Raw genomic sequence first — 27,573 nt, forward strand, 5'->3', positions numbered from 1 at the left:
GCATTGTGGCCTTAAACCCACCCCTACTGGAATGTAACTCACCTTGTATCTGCTGATCTGTGCGGGAATCCTCTGACTGTTGCCACTGCTGCTCCGGAAATCCTCCGGCTAAAATTCCCACAAAACAGTTAGTCAGAAACAAACATCTACCCTTAGGGTAAAATGACCATTTTACCCCTTGACCAAGTCAAAGTCAAAGTCAAAGTCAACTTCCAGTTGACCTGACTCGCCGAGTTGACTCGTCAACTCGCCGAGTCCCTATCCTTCCATCAGACCTCATACCCGTCTCTACTCGTCGAGTTAGGCGATGACTCGACGAGTTTTCCTTCTAAATGAACACCAACTGACTCCACATCCGACTCGCCGAGTTGTATGAGCAACTCGTCGAGTTCATCATCAACTGATACTCATGTCCTGACTTGACTCGCCGAGTTGTATGAACATCTCGTCGAGTTACTCTTCATCCTATGACCACGTTCTATCCTCGACTCGCCGAGTTGATGAACAGCTCGCCGAGTTCCATAAAGATTGTCTTGGACTCGCCGAGTCCGTTCATTCACTCGCCGAGTACCATGAATTCCCATAACACTTTGCTTAGTACAGAATGTTGGGTCACTCCCCGAGACTCCTAAAACGCTTCCATACTCAACTGGTCCTTATGACCCTCACTGATATGGGACCAAAACCCTTGGACTCGCCGAGTCCAGGAATGGACTCGCCGAGTCTATCACATTCCTTACTAAGAACTTTAATTTCTGATGTACAACACTTAACCAAATGATAGATCCAGGCTCCTAAACTCGATCTAGCACGTAAAGTTACAAACTTTACGTGCATGCATGGGACATTAGAGCTTAAAAGGCTCTAGAATGGTTCTTTTGTTGCATGGGGCCTTCCTTGGTGCAAAAAGCAACCTAGATCTGACTTGTGGCTCATAAAATGACATGATACAGAAACCCAAACTCCCAACCATGTTTGCAAACATGGTTGGCGATTAAAAATGGCTCATAAAAGCCCTAAATTGCCCCAAAGAAGGATCTAACAGAAGAATGAGCAAGGTTCAGACTTTATACCTTCCAAAGACTGAAATGATAAACCAAACTCGAATCCTTCAGTCCCCTCTTGATCCTTCTATGCTCTTCCTTCTTCCTTCGGACCAAAACTCACAAGAATCACTCAAAAAGCCTTAGATCTTCACAAAAATGGCTAGGGTTTGCTATGAGGAGTGTTTGGGAGCATAAAGGGGGAAAGAAGGCTGCATAAGGTCGTTTAAATAGGGTGCAAACCCCTGGATTAGGGTTTTTGCCCAAACAGCGGCTACTCGCCGAGTCCGGGACTCGACTCGCCGAGTCCGCGACTTAAATACCGCGCCTCATCCCGCTTCTACCCGGCGAGTCAGTCCTTCGACTCGCCGTGTCCAAGGCCAAAAGTGCAAAAATAAAGAAGATTTGATTACAGAACACATACCAAGAACCAGGTGCTACAGTATAACTTGTATAAGGGAGACGAATATAAGATCACGTGTATTCTGTTAGGATAATGGTCTAATGATTCTATCGGAATTACATTATAAAAATTTTGTCTTAATACTGGTAGTTCTTATTCTAGCAGAATTTTATTCTGAAAGAAAGATATGTATTAAAAAATAAAACTATTAACAGTATCTTGGTAAACAAATTCACCTTGTTTGACAATTTTTTGGTAATATGCCACATACAAAACCTATGTGATGACATTGGAAAAACTTCATTTACAGCTTTGTTTAAAGATGGATCTTGATCTGTAAGAACAAGTTTAGGTTATTTTTTGAATGCTTTCAAGAATGCTCTAAGCAGCCAAGAATAAGAACTACCATCTTCTCTACTCAAAAGTCCAGCACCAAAAGTTACACATTTTTTATGGTTATCTATCCCAGTGAACGGTACGAAAACCATATCATATTTGTTTTAAAAAATTAAAATTAGTTACCATTATTGGAAGTAATAAAAAAATTGTAATAACATTACAATTTTTAAAAATTAAAAATTAATAATTAATAATTAAAAATTAAAAATTAAAATTAGTTACCACAGAATACATATAGAGTGAAACTAATGAATGTCGTCGATGTGCAAATCGTAAACAATCGCAACGACATAATCTAGTTTTCTAAAATATTTTGTTATTAGTGTACTAACCTTTTTGTAAGTCAATATTATCATCGGCTATAGTATCATCTGCCTCATCATCAATGAACTTGTTTTCGTTTTCTGCATCTTTTTAATAGAATTAGTGTAATGGATAATTATATATATATATATATATATATAATACAAATAAATGATTACAATACATCACCTTGGTTATGATTACTACTTTCACCGAAATGATAGGTGGAATTGACATCGATATGATTTTGAATGTGTTCTAAAGGATCCTTAACTTTGTAAGTTATGGTTTGGACATAATGCAAATATAGATGTTTAACATTATTGTTATAAAAATAACAAGTAGAAAAACTTATAAAGATAAATCACCTAGATTTAGATTGCTATTATCGACTATATCAAAATTGATATTATGTATAGAATCATGATCAGCCAACCTGAAATCTTCATCATGGTCTGCATAATCAAAAGCATATTCATGTTGGTCATGACTATGATCGTCACCAGCTGATATTGTATCATCCATAAGATAACTTACAGCATGATTTAACACTCGATGATTGGAGAACGCAGAGTAAATTAAATCTTCTAAACTTTGAGCCAATTAACTGTATATTAAAAAAGAGGAAACCATATGATTGATACGTAAATAAAAAGGCGTGATATCTGCAGTCGTTGTTATTAATGATTTATTATTATTTTTTATTTTTTAGAATCATTGTAAAGATAAGAGTCAACACCAAATCCTATTATTGATCATGATATTTTTATTATTTTACAAATTCATATTCTAAAGATAATAATTTCCATAGATAAGACTTTACAAAAGATCATCTTCCATAGATAAGACTTTTCAATAATTTATTCAGCAAATTTTAATAAAAAAATTATTTCGAATGAATTTACATATGATTACTGATTAATTATGGCACAAACGCATAATACAATGAAGATACAACTCTCTTGTTATGTCAGAATATGTGAAACAAGAATAACATTAAATGATATTTTTCAAGGATGAGTTTGCATATAAACATAAAAGTTTGTTTATTTTAATAGTTTATTAAATTGTGTATTTGTTTGTTCTGGATATTGTAATACACAATAGAATTCTGCAAATTTTAATAAGAACAGTTCTAAAAGAATCTTTTCATAACCAATACTTATAACACAATTAGGCATAATTATGTTATGCGAATAGAAAAACAAAATACATCTAAAACAAAAAAAAATTCATGATCAATAACAAATTGTATCCAATTAAATCAAAACATAAAAATTGATTATAAAAATAAATAATGAATATGCTAATGAATAAACAATAACATATATCAAAACATCATATATTATTAATATTTATTGAATGAAAACATAATTTACAAGGAAACCCCCTAAAATCCATAAATCCATATCATTATTATATTGAAATAAAACTCTATAAAAGCTTTTACGCCTAAAATGAAAACATTGTTGAACTTCTATTCTCTCTTGACGAATTGAACTTCTACTCTCTCTTGACTAATGCATGAGGACAGTTCCTCATATCATGACCAACATCAAAACAAATACCACATCTTCTTTTTTTCTTCAAATCTTGATTCACTTTGGATTCCTTGACATTTCGTCCATTGTTAACAGAAAAGTCCTTGTTATTGTTATCAACATTCTCTTTGTTCTGAAAATCAAAACAAGTATAATTAAAATAATGAATTTCATCAACAAGAACCATGAAACGAAAAATAAATAAAGAAATAATATATGAAAAAGGTGAAAAAAAATACCTCAACGAAATATCAAAGAAGAAATATGATATGAAAATGATGAATAAATACATTGTAATAGAAGAAAACGAATATAATGTGTGTGTGTGTGTGTGTATATATATATATATATATATATATATATATATATATATATATATATGAAAAAGGTGAAAAAAAAAATACCTCAACGAAATATCAAAGAAGAAATATGATATGAAAATGATGAATAAATACTTTGTAATAGAAGAAAATGAATATAATGTGTGTGTGTATATATATATATATATATATATATATATATATATATATATATATATATATATATATATATATATATATTATCGTTGATGAGATCCATAATTACTAGCCTGATATTTAGGAATATGATTGAAATCATTAACATTTCAATTTAATCTAGATAATATTAATTATATGGTAATATTACACTAATACCATTTAAGAATGATTGACTGATATTAAATCCTACAACCACACAATAATTAATTTGAATATTTGAACCTCTCTCTTTCTCTTTCTCTCTCTCTCTCTCTCTCTCTATATATATATATATATATATATATATATATATATATATATATATGGTTAGGTTATTTTGTTTTTACTAACTACTGTGTGCCAAAATGCATAGATCTAGACCATCAGATGGAATATAATCAAATGTCATGATCTGAGGGTCTATGATAGTAGAATATGATAACATGTACCATATAATCACACAAATTTCAACATAAAGGCATTTTAGTCAATTAACCTATATTAAAAAAGGAAAATTTTGGATTTTTAGGGATGATTAATTTCTTTATTTTTTAAAAATTTGAATATTTTAGATTAATTTAAATTTAAAAATCTGATTTTATTCTGTCAGAATGATAGAATGTCAACCATAAAGTAGTAAATATATTTTTCGATTTTATTCTGTCAGAATGACAGAATGTGAACCATAAACTAGTAAATACATATTGAAAGACTACACAAAATCGATTCTTGAACTAATAATATATCAAAAAATTACATTGTATGATTGTGATTCATTGAATAATAACAAACATTCTAAAAGAATAACAAGTATAATTCTTAAAAAATAACAACATTCTTAAACAATTAGTGTGATCATTCTTTAATTCATTCTTCAACCCTTTCCCATCAGGTCTTCAAGCCATTCTTGAAGCCATTTCTACCAGAAATTCATTGCCAAGTAATTTGTACTGATACACTTGTAAAACCTGCACATTAAACATACAAATAATTAACTACAATTCTATCAGAATACAACAATAATATTATGACAAAATAAACTATTCTGCAAGAATATTCTTTAAGAATTTGTATTATCAAGAATATACCCAACAAACAAAATAAGGAACTAGCATCAACCTATTCTGACAGAATAAGGAACTAACATTCTTCGGGTTCCTGTGTTTCTTCTCGATATGCTCAATGTATTTAACTGCAAATTCTTACATAATAAGGAACTAGCATCAACCTATTGTTATGAAAATGGCATCCAACCCAATCTAAATTGAGTTATATAGTTCTGAAAAGAATAAGAAACAAAGTGAAGTAAAAACATTAAAGATTTTTAACTATTTTTTCATTGAGGCATTTTATTGAACACATGGAGGCCATGACAGAATGTTGTTTGTAAACAAAAATTGCAAATATGGTAATGGATCATAACTCATAAGACTTACATTGATGGATGAAAATGAGGAATACTATGCAGATTACAACTTATACTGATGTACACTGGTTTGATTTCTTTCAACGCAATTGAAATTGCAGTGTCAATTTGTTCATGTGCATCTTCCAAGTTATTCACTACTTCCTGTTGTTTCATTCATCATAAATCCATCAATATCATATAACAAGATCAGATAAAAATCATTGTTACTTAATTTCAAAATCGATGAAATACAAAAGCCTTGGAAATTAAAATCAGCATACTTGAGAGATCATCGTGTCCCTGGCGAACGTCTCTGTTTGATGTACCGTCGGTGGTCGGCGCCATCGCCGACAAAAGGGCCTAGCTTCACCTGTTCTCTTCTCCAATCCATAAAGTTGCTGATTCTATGGTGTTGTGGGGTGGTGCTACTGCTCTGGTGGTGTCGAAACTGATTTAGGAGGGGATCAGGGTTTTTGGGTCTGTGAAGAGAGAACGATGATTTTTAAAAAAGTAGTGGGAATCGGCGGTGATGTTATATGAAACTGATAACCTAATTTAGTGGGATATTGATTGATTTTGCTTTCTTTTACCATAATTAATTAGAGTGTAGATTACTCTTATACCCTTTTATTATTTATTAGTGATTTAATTATTTCCTGAATTCTCGTTGGTGCCTTTAGGGACACAATACTTGCTAAAAACATTTGAACCTAGCTCTCTCTCTCTCTCTCTCTCTCTCTCTCTATATATATATATATATATATATATATATATATATATATATATATATATATATATATATATAACCATAATCCTTTAATTCTAAAAATATCCAACATCACAAACACTAGACGACATTGCAATAAAATCATAAATGACCAATCTAATTAAATTGGAAAAACAAATCATATAATTATTGCAAAATTGAAAAAGAAAATCATAAATTCAAAAATTATAGTTTATTTAAATTTAAAAAAAAAATCGTATAATTTATTTAAATTTAAAAAAAAAAAATGCTACGAATATTATCGTTCTCTATAAAATACTAAAAATTAGATGTTAAAACAAAAATAATAAGATCACACTTAAAAGAAATGATACCGCAAAATGGTAAAAGTGTTATCCTTCTAACTTTAAACATATAATATTTTAATTTTTATATCCTGTATTTTGATGAAAAAATTAAAAATGAAAATAACTTTTTAAAATAGATAAGATAAAAAAACACAAATAAACTACAAATTTGAAACGGTGTTAATTAAGATGAAAATAATAATAATAATAATAATAATAATAATAATAATAATAATAATAATAATAATGGTGGGAACACAAAGCCTCTTCTTGGATTCCATTGCTGATGCTGGCCTAAACATAGACAAACAGATACCATCAATCTGACACCATGATCTCACCTCCTATTGAAAACAACAACATTCCAATTAAGTCCATTGTCTCGACCCTTTGTTTATTCTCTTAAACAAATTTACTCTTTTACCCTCCTCTCTCCCTCATTCATTTACTTATTACCTGCACCCAGTCGCCCTTTGCAGTTCATTAAAGATGACACAAGAACTACACAGAAACCTTTTAATATAAGAAAACCCCTTTTATACCATTCTTTTCCAGTGTATTGATTAAAGCCTCAAAAGTTTTGTGAAGGGACCATTACTTCCTAGCACTCTTGGCTGTATGGTGTTCCTTTCATAAAGAAAATCACACCTATGTATTATATATACATACATACGTGTACATATATAATGTACACGCACATACAGATATTAAGATAAGTTTAATTATTATTAGCTTTAGGTATCTTGTGTAATAAATAATGTTTTATCGGCAAAAGTTCCCTCTATTGGATCACATGAACCATACACCACAAAGAAAGTATATGTATATACGTAATATATATACATACACATGCATCAAGATAAGTCTAAAGGATTAGAAAATACCTTATCTATAGTATCTCACACAACGAATATATATAAATTAAAAAGCTTCCTCGTGAAAAGGTTCAGTAAATCCAGCAAAGAATAACGCCATATGTGTGAGATTGAGCAAATTTTATTATCTAAAACATATTGATCATCTTGCAGGATACATATCTCTTGTGTGAGTATTTATGCTAGCTAGCTCTATATTGAACCAAAATGAACCGAAAAATTTATATAGATGTTAAGATGAACAAGAATTTAAAAAGAAAAAGAAACCATACTTCTCTAATATATATAATCCAACCATATTTTGCACTCATGCTCAAACTTTAAAAAGTTAGCAATACAATTAGGTAGCTTAACTTCATAATGATCAATACCCTACCACACAAACTGATCAAGAACACAACTTAAAAAAAGTTGAATGCTCGTTCTAATAGAAACCACACACGGTTTCCCAAATTTTCACACGCTACAAACATATATCTCTTTCTCTTTCTCTATCATTAAAGAGATTCAAAATAACATTAAAAAAGAAAAGCCAAACCTCTAATTTATAACTCCGGCTAGCCATTACTAATGAAGGAAAACTAAAGTAATTTGCTAGACTCTAGAGGGTGGTGATCATCTTACATGGGTATGAACATGTTTATAAATTGATGCCAAGTGAGAAGCAAAGAAGAGCTCTATATCTGGAGGATCAAAGAAAGATATGGGAGTTCTCCTCAATGTACAACTCGAAACAAGCCTTCGCTTCTTAGGAGCCGGTGGGCATGTTGAAATCTCTGGTATCTGGTACTTCTGTGCTTTAGGGGTTGTACATCCGATACTGCTAATCTCATCCATCTTCTTCAACGCTGAATTATCAGAACATGATTTAACCGGAGAAGATGAAGTACTGTCTACTTTCGTTTCAGCAGCCGTAGATATCAGCTTCTTCTTTACGATTCTTCTTGGTTTTCTTGCACTTTTTCTTGATGGAGCCATTGAAAGAAAGGATTTTGAGTTGTCAGAGAAGGTGCAAACAGTTGGAGAGGGGGAACCAAATGGAAATCTTTTCTATATTTGGATATAAAGGAGAAGCGCTAAAATCATCATTTCAAGAAAAGAATTTGTAAGATGGAAAACCCAATAAAATTCTTTGACTGAAAAAGTAGATAGATGATGTAAGTGCTTTTGGAAGCCCACAAAGAAGTACCTCCTGTCGCTGTAAATCGGAAGAAAAACAAGAAAATAAAGAGTGAAAAACAAGAGAATCTTGAAGAAAAGAGAACAAAGATTCGCTTCTAAATCTGCTCAGCCTGTTATATAGCCAGAACTCACGCAGAAATCCTACGTACGAGAAACAAGGAAACGAGGAAGAAGATATACGCCTAAAAAAAGCACGAACAGAAACCCTAGAGAGAGAGAGAGAGAGAGAGAGAGACGAGCTCGTTGTGCGGTAGTGGATATATATAGTGATAGGGACCTGGGTCGTGCGGCCTAGCCCCGGAATCTCTCTCTCTCTCTCTCTCTCTCTCTCTCTCTCTCTCTCATCTCTCTCTCTCTCTCTCTCTCTCTCTCCTCTCTCTCTCTCTTCTCTCTCTCTCTCATCGGTCAAAATGTCAAATGGTTAATAGGACGTGATCGATTTAATTATTAAAGTTTTCAACGATAAATAGTTATTTTATTAATGTATTACTAAAAGGTGGCCCTTCAAATTAAAGGGAGACAAGCATTTCATTTTAGTAGTAATTATTTCTTTTTCATTAATATAATCTGTAATGTTTAGAAGTTAATTTGCAGTTTTGCTGATTTCACATTTAACCTTTTAGTTAAGGAAGAATCTTTTTCTGGTGTTGATTGCTGTTAACAGGAAACTACCTTTTCAGTGGTGTTTGTGTGCTAATGAGATTGGTCAAGATTTTATGGTTGGTTATTGCTCAGGGTTTTTAGGTTTGTTCTTTATGATGTTAGTTCATTCATGTACTTCAACTTATTGGTTTGTAAGTGATTATTACTAAATTCCTCGCGTCCCACTAATATTAATTTTGGCAGATCCATGGATTTTGTAGAGAAAATTAAAGTGGCGGTTTGGTAATAAGTATAATAATACGCTAGTGAACAATCTCTACGCTTGGATGGCCTGAATACTTCACTATTTTTTTGGCAACAACGTTTTCATGTGTGCTAAAGTTATTAAAGGCTCAAGCATGTTTCCCCACATGATACAATTCAATAGACCCACTAGTTTGATTGGTTGTTACTCATTATGAAAAATGTGGTATTGTGGGCTAAATTTATAGAAAAAATATCTTAGGTAATTCAAATTTGACTTTGAAAAAGCTTTAACTCTTCCCCTTAAAATGGAATTATCTGTTAGTGTAATCCAGAAATAAGTTCAAGGTGCATTTTGTCATTTTATATTTTTGTTTTGTGTTTGATTTAATCAAGGCCATGTTGGTGAGGTGTCCAATTGTTTAGCACCAATAGAGTAGTGGTTAGTTCCTATCTTCCAGGATAGCAAGTAGATAAGAATGTTTGCTTCCCTTTTGTTTTTTATGCGAAGAATAAACACATAAATTTGCTCTCCCTTTTAATTTTCTCTATACCTCTGTTTTTGCTGTGTGAAACAGGGGCTAAACCATCATCTGGTATCGAAGCCCAGAGCAGACAATATAGTGCATGCCAAAGTATACACCTCGAACCAACATAAATGAGTGAGAGAAACCATGAGAAAGAGAGTTAGGTAACGTTACACTACCCCATGTTGACGAGAAGCAACTATGCGGTTTGGGCAATAAAGATGAAAGTGTTTATGCAAGCACAAGGGGTCTGGGATGTTGTTGAGCCCAGAACAGCAAACACCATTGTTGAAGTAAAGAAAGATAAGATGGCTCTGGTAGCCATTTCCCAAGGTATACCTGAAGAACTGTTGTTGTCGATTGCAGAGAAACAAACTGCAAAGGAGGCGTAGGAATAGCTCAAAGTCATGTATATGGGGGGCAGACCTCGTTAAGAATGCAAAAGTCCAGACTCTCAAGGCCGAATTTGAAGCTCTCGACATGAAGGAAACAGAGCATGTAGATGATTTCGTCATGAAGGTGAAAAACCTTGTAAGCAACATACGTGCATTGGGTGATTTAGTAGAGGAACCCTATTTTGTAAAGAAAATATTACAAGTTATTCCTGGAAAGTTCGTGCAGATAGATGCGACCATAGAGCAATTTGGAGACATAAACAAGATGAGAGTAGAAAAATTGATTGGCAGATTAAAAACGTATGAATAAAGAATTCGTGGGCATGCTGAAATAGAGAACATGAAGCTATTACTTACAAACCAAGAATAGGTTGAGAGAAGTAAGAAACAAAGTGAAGAAGAACAGAAGTCATCAAAAAAAACCGTACCGGGGAAGCCCAAACAGCTCATGTGGTCGAGGAAGAGGTAGGGGTAGAGGTGGAGGCCAAATCAATCGCGGACGAGGTAGAGGAGGAGGTTATCATCAAAGAGAAGGAATTCAAAGAGGTCGTGGAAACTCAAACAACCGAGACAAAAGTACTATACAGTGTTATAACTGTCAAGATATGGGGCACTATGCTTTTGAATGCAAAAATCATCGGCGAGAACGTAACCAGGAGGCAAATTTGACTCTAGAACACCAAGATAATGAACATGCACTACAACTTGCTAGTCACAAACCATAAGAAGTCATTGAAGAGGTGTTTCTCAACGAGAAGAACCTAGTCCCAACACTAAAAAAGCCAAGCAAGCCACCTACCCTTTCAAATATGTGGTACCTCGACAACGGAGCGAGTAACCATATGACTGGACAGAAGGATAAGTTTCATACGCTGAATCAATCAGTCTAAGGATTTACGGAATTTGGAGATGGGTCAAAAGTTCGTATAGAGGGTCGAGGATTTATTGTTTTTCAATGCAAAATTGGAGAGGTATGGGTGCTAAAGGAAGTATATTAACATACCAAACTGATATAGTAATATCATAAGCTTGGGTCAACTAGCAGAAGATGGATATCAAACTATGATTCTTGGCTCTTTCTTGTGGGTTCATGACTGTGCAGGAAGTCTCTTGATGAAGGTAGAACACTCCCCGAATAGAATTTACAAGATAGGTCTGAATGAAGTAAAAGGCAAGTGTTTACTTGGAAAGGTTGATGAACCAACATGGTTGTGGCATATGCGCCTAGGCCATGTGAATTTCAGAGCATTGAAACTAATGTCAGACAAAGAACTTGCTTATGGTCTCCCAAAACTTGATACTCCTAGACGACTATGTGAAGGGTGCCTAGTGGCTAAGCAATCGAATAAACCCTACCCATATCAATCACTTTACAGGGCTAAAGAGAAACTAGAGCTCGTGCATGGTGACCTCTGTGGACCTATTTCACCTCCAATACCCTCTGGGAACAAGTACTTTTTCTTGTTGGTAGATGATTCCACTCGTGTAATGTGGGTGTACACATTGAGAACAAAAGATGAGACGTTTGAGACTTTCAAAAGGTTTCGAACATTGGTAGAAAATGAAACAGGAAAGAAGATGAAGACTTTCAGAACGGACCGAGGAGGTGAATTCATGTCAAGACAGTTCACTAGTTACTGTGAGCAAACAGGGTTGCAAAGGCACTTCACTGCACCGTTCTTGCCACAAAAAAACGGTGTAGTGGAGAGGCATAACTGAACCGTATTAGAGATGGGAAGGAGCATTCTAAAGGGGATGAAGATGCCAAATAGCTTGTGGGGTGAAGCGGTGAGACATGCTGTCTATATGTTGAATCAGTTGACAACAAAAGCATTGAACACAAGAACTCCTTACGAGGCCTGATCTAGAAGAAAACCAAATATCCAACACCTGAGAATATTTAGATGTGTTGCCCACATGAAGATAGCAAAAAGTCACCTTAAAAAGTTAGAAGACCGGAGCAAGACATTGGTGTACCTTGGAACTGAGTTGGGTAGCAAAGCATACAGGTTGTTAGATCCGGATACAAGAAAAAATCATGTTAGTCGTGATTTAGAGTTTGATGAAGAATGAGTGTGGAATTGAGAGAACAGTACTAAGTTTGAAGCGGACATAGGTGGAACGTTTGTACTTGAAGGTTATGATACAAAATATGAAGGTGATGGTGTAATTAGTGGGCCAAATTTTACAACATCACAGGAGCATCAATTTGTTTATGAAGAGGAGGAAGAAACCGGTTACTCTTCACCACAACAAGAGCATCAAACCAGTCCATCTAGTCAAACACATAAGCCAATAACGCCAACTAGCTCGGTCAGATCAAACACCACCACATATAGTTCAACAGGTGGTGGTGCTCCTAAAAGATACCGCCTACTAACAAATATATATGAAGAGTGTGAAAAACTACTCTTTATACAAGATTCAGACGAACCCACATCGTATGCTGAAGCAAGAAAGAATAGAGATTGGATTAAAGCAATGAGGAGTGAATTGGATGCCATAGAGAAGAACCAAACATGGAGAGTGGTTGAACTGCCCAAAGAATGGAAACCCATTGGAATTAAATGGGTCTTCAAAGTAAAAAGAGGTTTGGATGGAAGAATATTAAAACACAAGGCCAGGCTAGTGGTGAAAGGGTATGTACAAAAGCCTGGAATAGATTTTGAAGAAGTCTTTGCTTCTGTGGATCAAATGGAAACAGTACACATCATCCTCGCACTTGCAGGTAAAAATGGTTGGCTCGTTCACCATTTGGATGTAAAGTCGGCATTCTTGAATGGTAACCTGGAAGAGGAGGTGTACGTGTCACAGCCAAAAGGATTTGTAAACAAAGACAAACCAGGTCTGGTGTACAAACTTTCGAAGGCACTCTATGGGCTCCGTCAAGCCCCTCGTGCGTGGAATGCACAACTAGACTAGCACTTGAAACAACTTGGGCCTAAGAGATGTCTTCATGAGTATGATGTGTATACGAGGAAGAAGAATGGTAAAACCTTGATTATAGGGGTCTATGTAGATGACCTCATTGTCACTAGTGGGTGTGCAGCTGATGTAAAGAGCTTCAAAGAACAAATGAGTTATGAATTTGAGATGAGTCACCTGGGGGCATTATCGTATTATTTGGGTATTGAAATAACTCAACAAAGTGATGGCCTAGTTTTGAAGCAAACTGCATATGCAAAGAACATCTTGGCAAAGACATGTATGACAGATATTAACTCATCTCAATACCCCATGGAACACAATTTGGAGCCGACCAAAGATGAACAGGGTGTAACGGTAAATGCTATTGAATACATAAGCATTGTTGGTGGGTTAAGGTACCTATGTTACACACGACGTGACATCTCATATGCAGTGGGGATAGTCGGTCGATTCTTGGAGAGACCTACAACTCAACACCATCAAGCTGTCAAGAAAATTATAAGGTACATTAAAGGTACCTTAGACTTTGGTTTGGTTTATACAAGAAGTGTTAGAGAAGACAAGTTAATTAGATAGTAATCATGCAAGAGATAAAGATGATAGACACGATACAGGTGGAATGGCATATTACTTGAGCGGGAACCTAGTGACTTGGGCCTCATAGAAGCAACGATGTGTTGCTCTTTCCTCATGTGAGGTGGAGTTCATGGCTGCAACTATGGCAACCAGTCAATGAGTGTGGATTTTTCGTCTTGTAGGTGAAATAAAAGGAAAACAAGTGGCCCCTGTTATGATCTTCATTGATAACAAGTCAACCTTAGAGCTGGTGAAACACCCAGTCTTCCACGGAAGGAGTAAGCATATAGAGACTCATTTTCATTTCATTAGAGAATGCGTAGAGAGGAGAGATGTGGTGGTGAAATTTGTAAACAGTCATGAATAAAGAGTTGATATCCTCACAAAACCACTGGGTAGGTTGAAGTTTGAAGAGATGAGAAGTCTTTTGGGAATGAAGAACACCCTAGTTTCTGGATTAAAGGGGAAATTGTTAGTGTAATCCAGAAATAAGTTCAAGGTGCATTTTGTCATTTTATATTTTTGTTTTGTGTTTGATTTAATCAAGGCCATGTTGGCCAGGTGTCCAATTGTTTAACACCAATAGAGTAGTGGTTAGTTCCTATCTTCCAGGATAGCAAGTAGATAAGAATGTTTGCTTCCCTTTTGTTTTTGATGCAAAGAATAAACATAGAAAATTGCCCCACATACTCTCCCTTTTAACCTTGTTTCATTTTCTCTGTAACTCTATTTTTGATGTGTGAAACAGGGGCTGAACGATCATTATCTTGAGTCCATTATAAGGCAACATAGGCTTTATGACTAAATAGACATGATAATGGTTCCCTTTAAGCTTCTTTTGCTTCAGTTGTATTCAACGGTTCCACTGCTTAAGAGTTCAAAATTAAGAACGACCTTAAATAGTGTCTCTTTTCCTATTCATCCTCATTGTTGAAGGTCTTCATATTTCCCTCTCGAAACCCGAATCTAAAGGCATGGTTAACAATTGGTGACGTTTAAGTATCTAGTTTCAATTTTCAATTGATGTTTTTTTTCCTTGGTAAATTTTCTGTAGGCACATATACCACCTGGTTTTTCGTAACATGTATTAACTCAAGAGATATAGATTATTATGATATGAGTAAGCGACATAAAGCCTTTAGTTGCTTTAAATTGAGAAGTGGTATTTAGAAAAGGATAGTTGAGGAGAGTTGTAGATCCTACTGAGTGGATTATGTGGATATAAATATCATCAACAACAGACTCTATATAATAAAGTTATGGTCGTTTGAAGATTGAGATAAAGTTACGTTACTATTTTGAGAAAATCAAGGGAAGTCGAGTCAACAAACAACCTTTGACCGCCACGACGAGGAGATATATTTGCCACAACGTGGCAATGAGTGAGGCACTGAGACACATGTCGACTGGAGAGTAACATGTGGCAATTGATCCCCTCGATGTGGAAGAGGATCCCCACGATGTCGCATGAGTCGAGGCACGTGGCAGGAGAGTATGACACGTGGTTGAACCGAGCTATGTTTGATTACCACAATGTGACACATATATAGCCATGACGTGGAGATGCCAAAGGTATAAAAACGAGTGTCTTGTGTCATTTTGAGAGATGTTATACCATTGTACTGGTGATACGGGGCCGAGTCTGAGATACGTTGAGGTATCTTTTACCTCGTTAATTAATGATTTTGATATGTAATATTTATTGAGATATATTAGACTCAAGTAAGGGTTACATGCCGGTATTCGCGAAATGGTGTTGTTATGAACCCATTGGTGAGATTAGTGAGCAAACCTCACTATTAGATATCGAGCTTAATTGATGTGGGTTGTAATCCCCAATATTTGAGAATTACGTGTTATGATAGATTTAGCTAACAACATACATACGGGTTAAGCCTATTATGATTATATTATGAGATATTATTATTGTTGTGACGAGTGTTCATAGAGTATACCTAGTAATGAGTTAAGATAGGATCTAAGAAACTTGTTATATGATGACTAGGTGTTACCATGTGATGAATTGATAGGCGTCAAATGATGGAAACCAAGACTGGAATTAGTCTGTTGACTCCAGGTAACATCCGTTGTTTGGATATTTGTATTATCCATTATGTGAAATATATATTATGATCTATGTGATTGATTATGGAGTGAGAGATTGATGAGTATTGAGATATAAATTATTACCAAGAGACTGTTTATCTTGATAGATTGGTACTTAATTGATAAATAGAGCTTATTAATAGATTGAGATATCTTGATTGAGAGAGAGATAAATCTTTGATTAAGAGATTGGTTATGATCGAGAGATTGATTATTGATGAGATAGATTCTAATTGAGATAGATAATGATTGATAGATTGATGTTGATTAAGATGAGAGAGAGAGAGAGACAAATAGAGAGAGAGAGAGATCATCACTGAGAGATAGATCACAACTGTTAGATTATTCCTGAGTATTAGATTTCATTAGATCTTTTATACATGATTTATATCATATATGATTTATCTGATTATGTTATTATAGTTGTTATTCAATAAGCCATGAGGCTTACGTTTTGTGATGATCTGTTTTGCAGGTAGATTATTTGTGACGCCCGGCTCGATCCTTTACTTGTGGTCAGTATGATCATTGTGATAACTTCTTGTATACCAGACGCCAATGTACACCAAAATAAATTTTAAATTTTAAATTTTAAATGAGAAAAAATAAATTTTGAGGTGTACCTGGTATGAAAAGCTAGGTTATAACACACATATAACATCAATCCAATCATCGAATATTTCTAATAACTGCCGGTTTGAATGTGAACCCAAATAATATCAATAATATTATGGAAACCTTCTTAAAGTTGAATAGAAGCCTCTAGTCTTCATTTTTTGTATATTGGTCTCCATATTAGAGAAAACATGTCTTTATATTTAAATATTTGTTCCCAATTATGGATAACTTTTAAAATAAGTTATATGTTTGGAAATCTTACTCGTTTTCTTCTAGTTGGAGATTTACTCTCATAAAATCAGTTTTAAGTGGCTTTTGAATGTACAACTACTCTCTCTCTCTCTCTCTCTCTCTCTCTCCTCTCCTCTCTCTCTCTCTCTCTCTTAAAATTGTTTTCCATAATTATAAACTTTTAAGAAGGATTTTATCAAAATTTTGTTTGGGGTAGATTGCCTTAAAAAATAAACTTGGTTGGATTGGTTTAAAGTTATCTCTTTCCTTGATAATGATGGTCTTGGATTCAAAAGTGTATCCAATCTTAGCCATCCTCTCCGAGAGAAAGGTGTAGACTTCTCTTGGAGTTGAATTAATTCTAAGTTACAATTGCTTGTAAATGTTTTACTTTAAATCAAAGTCCTTATTTTTACAACAAAACATCAAAAAAAAAATTTAAAATTAATATGCCATACCAAACCCTATAGGGTATAGACCAATCGGATCAAAGACAAGGAAAATAATAAAAGGAAAATAGAACATAACTGAAATACTAAAGTATATAGAACTTAAACCCACTCCAAATCTCTCAAGAATACAAAATAAAGCATCCTCTAACAACCGTTATCTGAGACATATGTCAAAATGCAGTGTCAGACTTAGAAATATTGGTGAGATACAAAAAGTTTTTCTCATTACAAAACTTCATTAAAATAAACTCATTGTAAAATTAATCCCAAAAAACTAGCAGTGCATATAATCATATTGTAAAACGAATCAAATAAAACACATAGAAATGATATAGGTATAAGGAATACACTACAAGAAACCACGCCTTTAGCGGCAACACAATTACCGGCGACACAAGCTTTTAGCGGCGACAAATGGTTAAGTCGCCGCTAAAAGCTTGTGTCGTTGCTAAAGGCTTTTCACCCGAATCTGCGTTATCCCCTTCTGATAGACCTCAGCCGTTTGATCGAGTATCTAATCCAACGGTTCGGGCCTCTTATCCGCACAAAACCAATACTGGTGACATTTTGTCGCCGCTAAAGGTCGAAAAAGTCGCCGCTAATAGTGGTATAAAAAAAGACACGGCACCCTTCCCTCCGGATAGTCGCCGCTGTTAACATTTATCGCCGGTACAACCTTTATAGTTGTCGCTAAAGGCGTGCACAGATAAAAAAAAAAACGACGCATTTCATCAGTTTTGCTTCCTGTGTTCGATCAAAACCCATTCTCTGGTTCGTTCTTGCCCCATTTTCTGTGACTTATCGTTGATTCCAACAAGAAATCTCCCAACATTTCGAGATTAGGGGTCAAAGGTGTTTATGGCTTCAATTAAACGAGTTTAAATCATGAAAAAAGCAAATTACTAGCTCCATCTCGGGTAAAATGGTAACTTCAAGTTCTTATATCTCTTTGTATTTCTCTTTTAACATCGATTTCTAGCTCCATTTGATGATTAACTGCAAATTATTTTTCAATTTCACTGTTTTTGGTCGTTTGTGTATTTGGGTTTACTGTAAGGGGCGGGTGAGAGTATTTTTCGGTGAGTACCAATTTTTCCAACGACATTGAGTAATTACCACCACTACAGGTTCTATTACTTCTATTTTATTGTGAAATTTGAGTTTAATCGCAAGCTATGTTTATTTGTATAAATTATGTGAAAATTGGCATATATTTGATATATGTATGTGAATCAATGTAAATTTGGTGTATATATGTCAATGTATATGTGTTTGGTGTATATGTGGAATATGAATGTGAAATATGTATATTTGGTATAAGTAGTTTGTTATTATCTATATATGTGAAAGTATGTGTGTATTTAGCATAAATAAGATGTTATTATTATTAGAGATAAACCTCAATTATAGATAAGATTTATCTCTTCTCATTTAAACGTGTATACTTTGTTATTAAATTGAATTCCTTATGTATTATATATAGTAATGAAATACACAGAATCATTTACGTTGAATATTAATTACGTATATGGTATTAGACTAGTTTTTCCCCTCTTATCTTCTCATCATGGTTGGTGGTTCCTCATCCTCCGATTCTTCTCTTTCCCTAAACACAACCCATCATATGATTTCTGTTAAACTCTCCCCTACTAATTATCTACTCTGGCACAGTCAATTGCTCACTCTGCTCGCCTATCAAAAGTTATCGGGCCATATAGATGACACAATCGTTGCACCCTCTAAAATTTTAGCCCCTGATGCTAATGGTGTCTCTGCTCCCAATACCGAATACTCTTCTTGGCTTGAAGCAGATCAGAAGGCTTTTCTAATTATTCAAGCATCTTTAACTGAAGTTGTTATGGCTGAGACACTCGGCCTCACCACCACTCAACAGGTATGGAATTCTCTTCAACACGCCTATCAACAAGATTCTCAGGAATGCATTCATGTCTTAAAAGACAATCTTCGACTCCTTCAAAAGGGTTCTACTATTGTTTCTGAATTTGGTGACAAATTTAAAAGTTTGTGTGATCAACTTTCAGCCATAGGTCATCACGTGGATGAATGTCACACCCCAAAACCGGAACGGCGGAAACGTTCTGGGGTGGATGACGTCATGTCAAGTATCACAACACATGCATTATAGTAATCAAAGTACAACAAAACATTGCATTAATAGTAATAATTTTACATGGTTTACATTACCATACATCAAAGTAATACAAGTAAATATTATAAGTATAGCATGGTACTAAGCTATCTTCATCAACAGCTCCGGGGATGTACCTGTCTAATGCTGACCTGAGAATACAAGTTATTTGAAAAGCGATTATCAACATTTTTACAAATGCTGGTGAGTTCATAAGTATTTAGTGTCATTTTATCCAAATAACTTTAATAGAAGTGGGAGTTTTAGAGTATCCATTACATTAGTGTCTTTTCCAGAAAATCCTATATTTTCTTTAATAAACGCAGTCTTCTACCAAGACTGGACGGAGTTATGTGGTAAAAAGTAGTTTTCCCTTATCGCTATCATTATCAAAATACAGAAATTGATTATTAAAGAAAGCAAGAGAAATCAGGGAAATAACATATGCCTCAGCAGTGAAGACTGCTGACTAAGGCAAAGGAATCATAGACTCTAGGAGAGTATCGAGCAAATAACATGCCTGGCTCAGTCTAACAAAGAGAGACACAGACCCCAGACGGTACCAAATGAAAGGTACGGCTAGCAAGGTCTAAAAACAGAGACTACATACCCCAGACAGTATCAAATGAAAGATACAGCTAGCAAGATCTAAAACAAGGAATACAGACCCCAGACAGTATCAAATGAAAGATATAGCTAGCAAGGTCTAAAACAAGGAATACAGACCCCAGACAGTATCAAATGAAAGATACAGCTAGCAAGGTCTAAAAACAGTGTGACTCTGAGAGTGGGTTTTCAGCATTCAGTGTAAAATACAGTGTGAAATATCGTTACCTTAAGGCCATGAATTATAAGGTAACCTGGGATACTCGTAACCATACTAACCGACACTAGAGTACCTGACGCCCTGCAAGCGTCTATAAAATGTGACATTTGTCACCCCTTGGCTTGGTAGGCCGTGTACTGTAGCTAGCAGTCAAGGTGCGGGGGTGTCAATTCCATATAGATCTATACACACATTGTCCGCTCTCCCTACAGGAGACTCTGGTTACCAACTAGACGACGGAGAAGGTCGTGTCCCGAAGATGCATCCCTAATAGTGGGTAGTGGGTTTCCAATATAAGTGTTGAACTAGAGGTAGAGACTCATAACTGAACTGACTAGAGTAAACCTATATGGCTATGCTCGTATACATAATATATAACTAATGAATCAAACGACCTTTGGACGGACATCCGATCCCACCAGACCACATTTCAACGAAGAAAAGGAAATAGGGTGGACAAACCTTCCTAAGTCCTTCAACCATTATTTATATGCATCTATACAAGCACAGGCATACATCTAACTACGTTTGAGTGTGTAACAAGTGGAAACATATCGTGAAGTATAACCAAATCATGAGGTATAAGAGAATCATGTGTAATAACCGAATCATGATGTGAAGTATAAGTGAACAGTGTGGAATAACCGAATCGTGAAGTATAAGTGAGCAGTGTGGAATAACCGAATCGTGAAGTATAAGCGTACCATGTGGAATAACCGAATCGTGAAGTATAAGTGAATAGTGTGGAATAACCGAATCATGAATTATAAGCGTACAGTGTGGAATAGCCAATCGTGATGTATAAGCGTACAGTGTGGAATAACCGAATCATGAAGTATAAGTGTACCAAATATAAGTGTATCACAAAGTGGAAGCGACAACAAGTGAAGTAAGAGTGTCTAATAGGCATAAGCGACTACAAGAATAAGCGAAATAGAGGCAATAACAAGTATAAACGCATCACGAAGGGAAAGCGTTATCAAGTAGGAGTTTAAACTAAGAGGGAGTATCAAAACATGGAAGAAAACCTTTATACTTGAGAAAATCACAACTTGGTGTTCTTTGGTAAAATAAGTTTGAAAACCTTTGGAAATCCTTTGGAAACCTTTCATAAATCAGTTTAAAATGAACTTTGATATAACAGTATAAGTAAGATTTTGAACAAGTGAAAACATTTTAGAAAACCATTTATAGTATCATACTCGGTAAAACAGTTTACAGTGTGGTAAATCCTTGTGCATGCTGGTTATCAATCACATGTGATTGATATGATAACTGGCATGTTTAACTTGTATTCGCCCTTATAAAACATGTAAAACATTTAAATGGTTCATTCAGGGTTATGAACTCACTTGGTGTAAGTGGATCCGACGAAGGTGTCGGTTGGGTGCTCGGTGTCAAGTAAAGACTTGGACACACTTAGTGACCTATTTAACATATGATAACATATGTTCACATATAATTAGTACATTTAATACTAATTAAACAAGTATATGGACTCTAAGGAGTGAAAAACACTTTGGTTAAGTGTTTGGGGTGTCCCGGGTAACATTTAAGGGTGTGAATGGCTTAGGAATGGAGTTTACTCTTTAAGAGTAAACTCTATACACTTAGTTTATGTCCCTGGGACAACTCTCCATGAGTTTACGGCCGTAAACTGATGGTGAGGGTGTTTTAGGATGTTTAAAGGCTCTATCTTGATCGTGGAATTTTTCTAGGTCCAAATCTAAATTGTATGAGTGGATTTAAGGGGTTTAAAGGGACCATATGGGAGTTTACGGCCCATGAACCACCCCTATGGGAGTTCACGGACGTGAACTCCTACCCTCTTGATTTTATGGAAGTTTAAGGCCCTTATTTCAATCCTAGTAATTATTCAAGGCTATAGGGTGTTTGGTGTTCCAAAAGTGCACTCCCTTGGAGTTTATGGTCCAAATGACCACTCCTTGGGAATTTACGGCCGTAAGCTCTTGGCTTGGCCTTGAACTCTCATGCACCCCTTTAAACTTTGATTTTAAGCCCTTGTTTCAACCCTAGCATTTTCTAGTGAAGGTATAAGGCCATTTAGGGGACATAACCTATCATTTGACATGGTTTGGGGGTGGTTACGGCCTAAGAATGTGCTTGGGCCGTAAACTCCTTTTTACCCCTCATTTCTTAGTGTTTAATTGTTCCAAACCCGAAATATTAAGTCCCTATTTTATGTCTTAAGCCTAAGGGTGGTTTGGGAGTGTTTGGAACTTGTTTTAACAAGTTTAGAGGGTGTTTACGGCCTAAGCATGTGCTTGGGCCATAAACCCTCTTTTAAGTCCCAAAAATTGATTGTTTTATGGTTCAAACATCCCTAGGCTAAATTCCCAATTGGTTTCTAAGCTTCAAGGGACAAATTTGGGTCATTTTGGCCTCTTTTTAGGGGTTTACGGCCCTAGAGTGATCTTGGGCCGTAAACTCCTCTTTGTCAGCTTATATGGTCGAATTTTGAGCTATAATCACAAGCCATGATGTTTAGAATAGTTTAGGGTAAAGAGACTTACGTTTTGGAAGCGGAAATTCACGGTTTTGAGTCGAAAACGAGCTTTATGAGAGAGAGTATAGAGAGAGAGAGAGAGTGAAAAGGGGTGTAATGAAGTCCATTCCCCCTTATATATGGGTTGGAGTTGGAGTTCAGTGGAAATCTACCCGATACTGTCGTTATAAGGGGATTTTGGTCGCACCCGATTTAGTGGTCGCAATGAAATTTAACTTTTTCCAAATTACTACGAAAATGTAATTTAAGTGTTTTTATTTACTTTATTACGACTATAACGACATAAAACATAAATAAATAAACATTTATTTATTTGACGACCTCTTATTAACGGAACTTTTATATAGTGGAATATTCTGTTAACGGAAACGGGGTAATGTAACGGAATAAACTTTGGGTTGTCACATCATCCCCCCGTTAGAGGGAATTTCGTCCCGAAATTCAGGTCTAGGCAAGGGAGTAGGTATGAATGATAGAGGCAGGAGGGTAGTTCCTATTCAGTTTGTCCTCGCATTCCCAAGTGAACTCTGGTCTGTGTTTGTCATTTCAACAAACCTTCACCTACGGGATGCGGATTCCGTCTCGTGTAGTTAGTTGGTTCCGACTAGTGTATCTACGAGGTTAGGGTTCTCACTGGTTTCTATCTGGATGAGTGGGATACGAAGAGTGACGTCGGGTAAGCACATATCAAGTCTAAGGAGTGGATCGATCGGGTGTGAAACTTGTGGAATATTCGGAAGTAGTAGTGGTCTGACGAGGGTTGGACCAAATCTCTGTGAGGATTCTCAGATGGTCCTAAGCTCTCGGAGGGGTAGAGCTTTTCAGTACTTAGAACATAGTGTACTTCTATGGAAAGATCATCACTGGCATGACCGCTATCCCGAAGTTCCTAATGTTCTCTCCCATACTGGTAGTGTAGTCCTTCAGGTTGGTTCTTAGGAAGCTCAAGTTGTCCTTGGTTTCGCGTTTTCCTGTCAATTGGCTTTTAGAGGCTTTCTAGGTCATCGAATGGGTTGTGTGACTACAGTTTTCTGTTTGCTGTAGAGTGTCTATCTCAAGCTCGTGCAAAATGAACCTACACAATGAATCTTGAGATATTTCTAACGGAAACCCTCGGGGTCAGGGAGATAGGGTTTCACCAGACGAGTGTTGGACTATCTCAGGAGATGGTCCTACTATCTCTGCGTGAGATAGTATTTGTGGAACACCTAATAGTCCAATAAATCTCTAAGACTTTGGTTTATTCTAGTGCGGAAAGCGCATGCTCCTGCATAACCCCTCGACTAACACCAAGGCTGGTGTCAAGTCTAAAATCTCTTCGGGATCTGGGTCATGAGGCTTAACGCAACTACTTTCGCACTCGATCAAGTATTGTTGGCTGTGGAGGTTATCTTATGGTTCTCGACATTCTAGTGTTTACTTCGGAGAATGCAGTCTATCGTCTACAAGGCGTCGATGACTTCCTCCATGAGAGAGGACGGAGGATCCTAGGCACTACTCGTCGGTAATAAGTGGACAAAGTGCCTGAGTAGTGCGAGCATCTACTGCAACTACTCTTCTGAAGGTTCTAAGTTTTCTTAGTCTAGGTCAAATCTAGTGAGTATAGGGTTCCATTACTCGGAACTTTAATCGATTCACTAACTGAGGGTGTTAGTTATCATGTGAGCTTAACCGGTATGACAACAAATTTCGGATTTGTGTCATTATTGTAGCTCAACCCGCAGTGGTTCTCTTGACTCCAGCTCCTATTTTATGGAATAGGATGAAGGGTTTTACTATGAGGTTCGTGGTAGAGCTCATACTTGGCTTAACTACTAATACTTGGTGTATGCAGGCCGTATATAATTGAGGTTGGCAGGATGTTCAGTTGTGCGACTCCACCCCTAACCCACAACCTAACGAGGAACAGGGATTAGGGAGGAAGCACACATCTTAAATCTTTTTGATCTCAACTATATACCACCTTTATGCATATACCTGGTTATAGTGGTCAGTCTCATGAGTTCTATCCTCTGGGTTCACGAACCTGATGTGCGAGGTGCGAAGGGTCTTTCTGGGGAATGTACGAAGTATGCTTCGGATGGTTATTGTCTTCTGGAGTATCTTGCAGTGTCTTTCGCTTCGGTTTCCATATGACTAAGAGGGGTCGGTTAACAGCACGAGGTACCCTTCTCCGGGTACTTCGGAAAGTTTGAGATAAGAGGGAAGACTGACGGGTCGTATTAGGTTTGATTATTTGTATTATGTTTAGGTTTGGAAGAACCTTTATTTGCCAACATGGCTACGGAGAAAGTTCTTTTTACACAGCACTAGGGATGTACACATGGTTGCACTACGTCGAACCATGATCGATAGGGTCGTCGAAATTTGCATACTTCGACATGACATAAAATGAGGGTCGATAGATTCATGCGCCGATCAGGCACACAAGTTCTAAGAATCTCGGGTTTCGTCCTGTGTATCACTGCTGCGGATACTTGGACCGATAGAGTCGACGCGGAACTTTTAGAGAGTCCTAAGTGTTTCCGAGTAGAGTACCTTTTCATGAATGGATTTTCACGAGGCATTTCTATAATCGCCTAACATATACTAGTCATGTATAATTAAGGTGGGGAGGACTGTTGACTGAGCGACTCCGCCCTAAATCCACAACCAAACGAGGAACAGGAAATGAGGCGGCATTCACTCACTCTAGGTCTATCCATCTTAACTATACGTGGTCGTAACGTATATGTTTAGCCATTATAGTTTTACCTGATGAATTTTTAAATTTTATAACAGTGCTGCGACTTTCGCCTTACTGGGAAAATATTTACATTTGAATTAGCCTTTTAATGTTTTGCGTTAGTTATCTGAGATCGAGAGACGTGCCAAAAATCTATCGGGTTCCTGGATGCTCCTCCTTAAGCAGTAGAGTTAGGCTCCTCCTGTGTCCTTGTTGTTTCCTTCAGTTGGGCAATCTCTTTTGAAGTGTCCAATCTCACCACATAGTCGGCAAACTGGATTGGCCATCGCATTGGTGATTAATGCAATACGCTCCACCGGAGCTCTGCATACACGAGCAGTATGCCCCTTCATGTTGCACCTAGCACATATGAGTTCTCGGCAGACACCATGATGATGGTAGCTGCACTTGCTGCAGTGGGGGAGGTTTCCTAGGTATGGTCTTCTTGAAGCCAGGAGGGAAGGATTGACAGGAGTATTGATTGCCTCAGCTCGTTGCCCTTCGGAAGGTCCTTGAGCCGAGGTACCTCCCTCCTCGATCTTGAGTTTTCTCTTTAGTGGATTCGGTTGAGGTTCTTGGGTGGCTGGGTATGCAGGTGTTGGTTTCTGATGTCCATTGCTAGGATTGGAATTTCCGATAGGGCTCTTGCTAACATGGGCGTTGTTAGCATTCAGGTGAGCCATGACAGCTGCTACGGCTGCTGAGACTGCAGCTTGGAATGTAGCTACATCGAATAAAAGAGTAGGTTTCTTGCTTGCGGACTGGTTACGCTTCTTCAGTGGCATGGTTTTCTACATGGAGAGGAATGAGAGACGATGGCTAGCCCTGGACATATCTGTCATGACTGCATTAGGAATAAATTTTTCCCGTGCCTCAGGTACTGGTTGTCTGAGTGTCGACCTACATCCCTATGATGTAGTCCTGGTGTGCAAGGTAGGAGTATGAGTATCGGAAAAAGGCCATAAGATGCGAGTCGTTCCTACTACGTTACCTTTATACTGGGAAAGGTTTCACTCTCTGGTCTGGAGAGATTTGAGAACGGCTCGGAACGAAAATCACAGAAAGAGAGGCTCATGAAGGCTTATGGCTAGATACTCTCAATAAAGGTGCGGGGATCCGCTCTAATCGTGTAACTGGAAACGGGAAACGATGATTTACCTAACACATAGCGTGAGTAGTGTAACCACTAACTCACTAAATTGTATTATTTTAAGGGTGTATTAGCGTGACGAACACGAGGGTAAGACACTTCTTGGGTTCCATGTACTAGCTCCTTCTATCTGCCTGGTATCTTTGACTGGAATCGGCGTTGGTTTCCTTCGGGTAGTTACCTAGGGTTCTCTCCTCGTATGGACATATTGAATTTCTACTCCGCCTTCCTTCTGATTCCGACTCTGAGTGTCATCACTTCATGATGGATGACTGGGAATCTCAGAAGTTTAGGCGAATTTCTCACCAATGTCCCTAAAAAGATATAGGTACTTGGTGAATTCAATGGTCTCAACCCAGTTCATTTATTTCCGAACATGAAATCTTCTTAATGAACCTCTTCTGGGTCTGTATCAACTCTTCTATCAAGCACTGAAGTGGATAGGGTTGTCTACAGGGTTCATGCGAGAATGGAAATGTCTAAAGAATCCTAAGAGATTATTAACATTTCACTGGATGATCCATATCGAGTCCTGCTACGATTACACAGCGTACACAAATCATATATAGCTTGGATCCGATAGGCCTTCGAATATGTGATACTAATCAACATCCACATCCAAACAAGGAAAAGGAAGTAGAGCGAAACCACACATTCTTAGCCTATGGGATCCTTATTATATATAACCCTGGGAGTATACCCTCTGTAGTTGTAGGTATATCAATAAGGATCTTTTTAGTTCTCACACAAGGTTATCTATGCATCCTAAAATACCCCTATGGTATTTTAATT

General features: G+C 36.5%; 1 protein-coding gene across 1 annotated transcript; it reads left to right on the plus strand.

The window, feature by feature from the left end:
- The first annotated feature begins 13,568 nt into the window (after positions 1-13,568).
- On the plus strand, positions 13,569-14,752 carry LOC111877469 (uncharacterized mitochondrial protein AtMg00810-like). Its single transcript, XM_023873988.1, has 2 exons — positions 13,569-13,924; positions 14,746-14,752. The coding sequence occupies exons 1-2, from the start codon at positions 13,569-13,571 to the stop codon at positions 14,750-14,752; spliced, it is 363 nt and encodes a 120-aa protein (XP_023729756.1).
- The last annotated feature ends 12,821 nt before the right edge of the window (positions 14,753-27,573 follow it).

Source organism: Lactuca sativa, chromosome 6 (genome assembly GCF_002870075.4).
Source record: "Lactuca sativa cultivar Salinas chromosome 6, Lsat_Salinas_v11, whole genome shotgun sequence".
In the NCBI taxonomy this organism is placed as follows: domain Eukaryota; kingdom Viridiplantae; phylum Streptophyta; class Magnoliopsida; order Asterales; family Asteraceae; genus Lactuca; species Lactuca sativa.

Coding starts and splice junctions, on each gene's coding strand:
- LOC111877469 (XM_023873988.1), top strand. CDS start 13,569: ATGAGTTATGAATTTGAGATGAGTCACCTGGGGGCATTATCGTATTAT.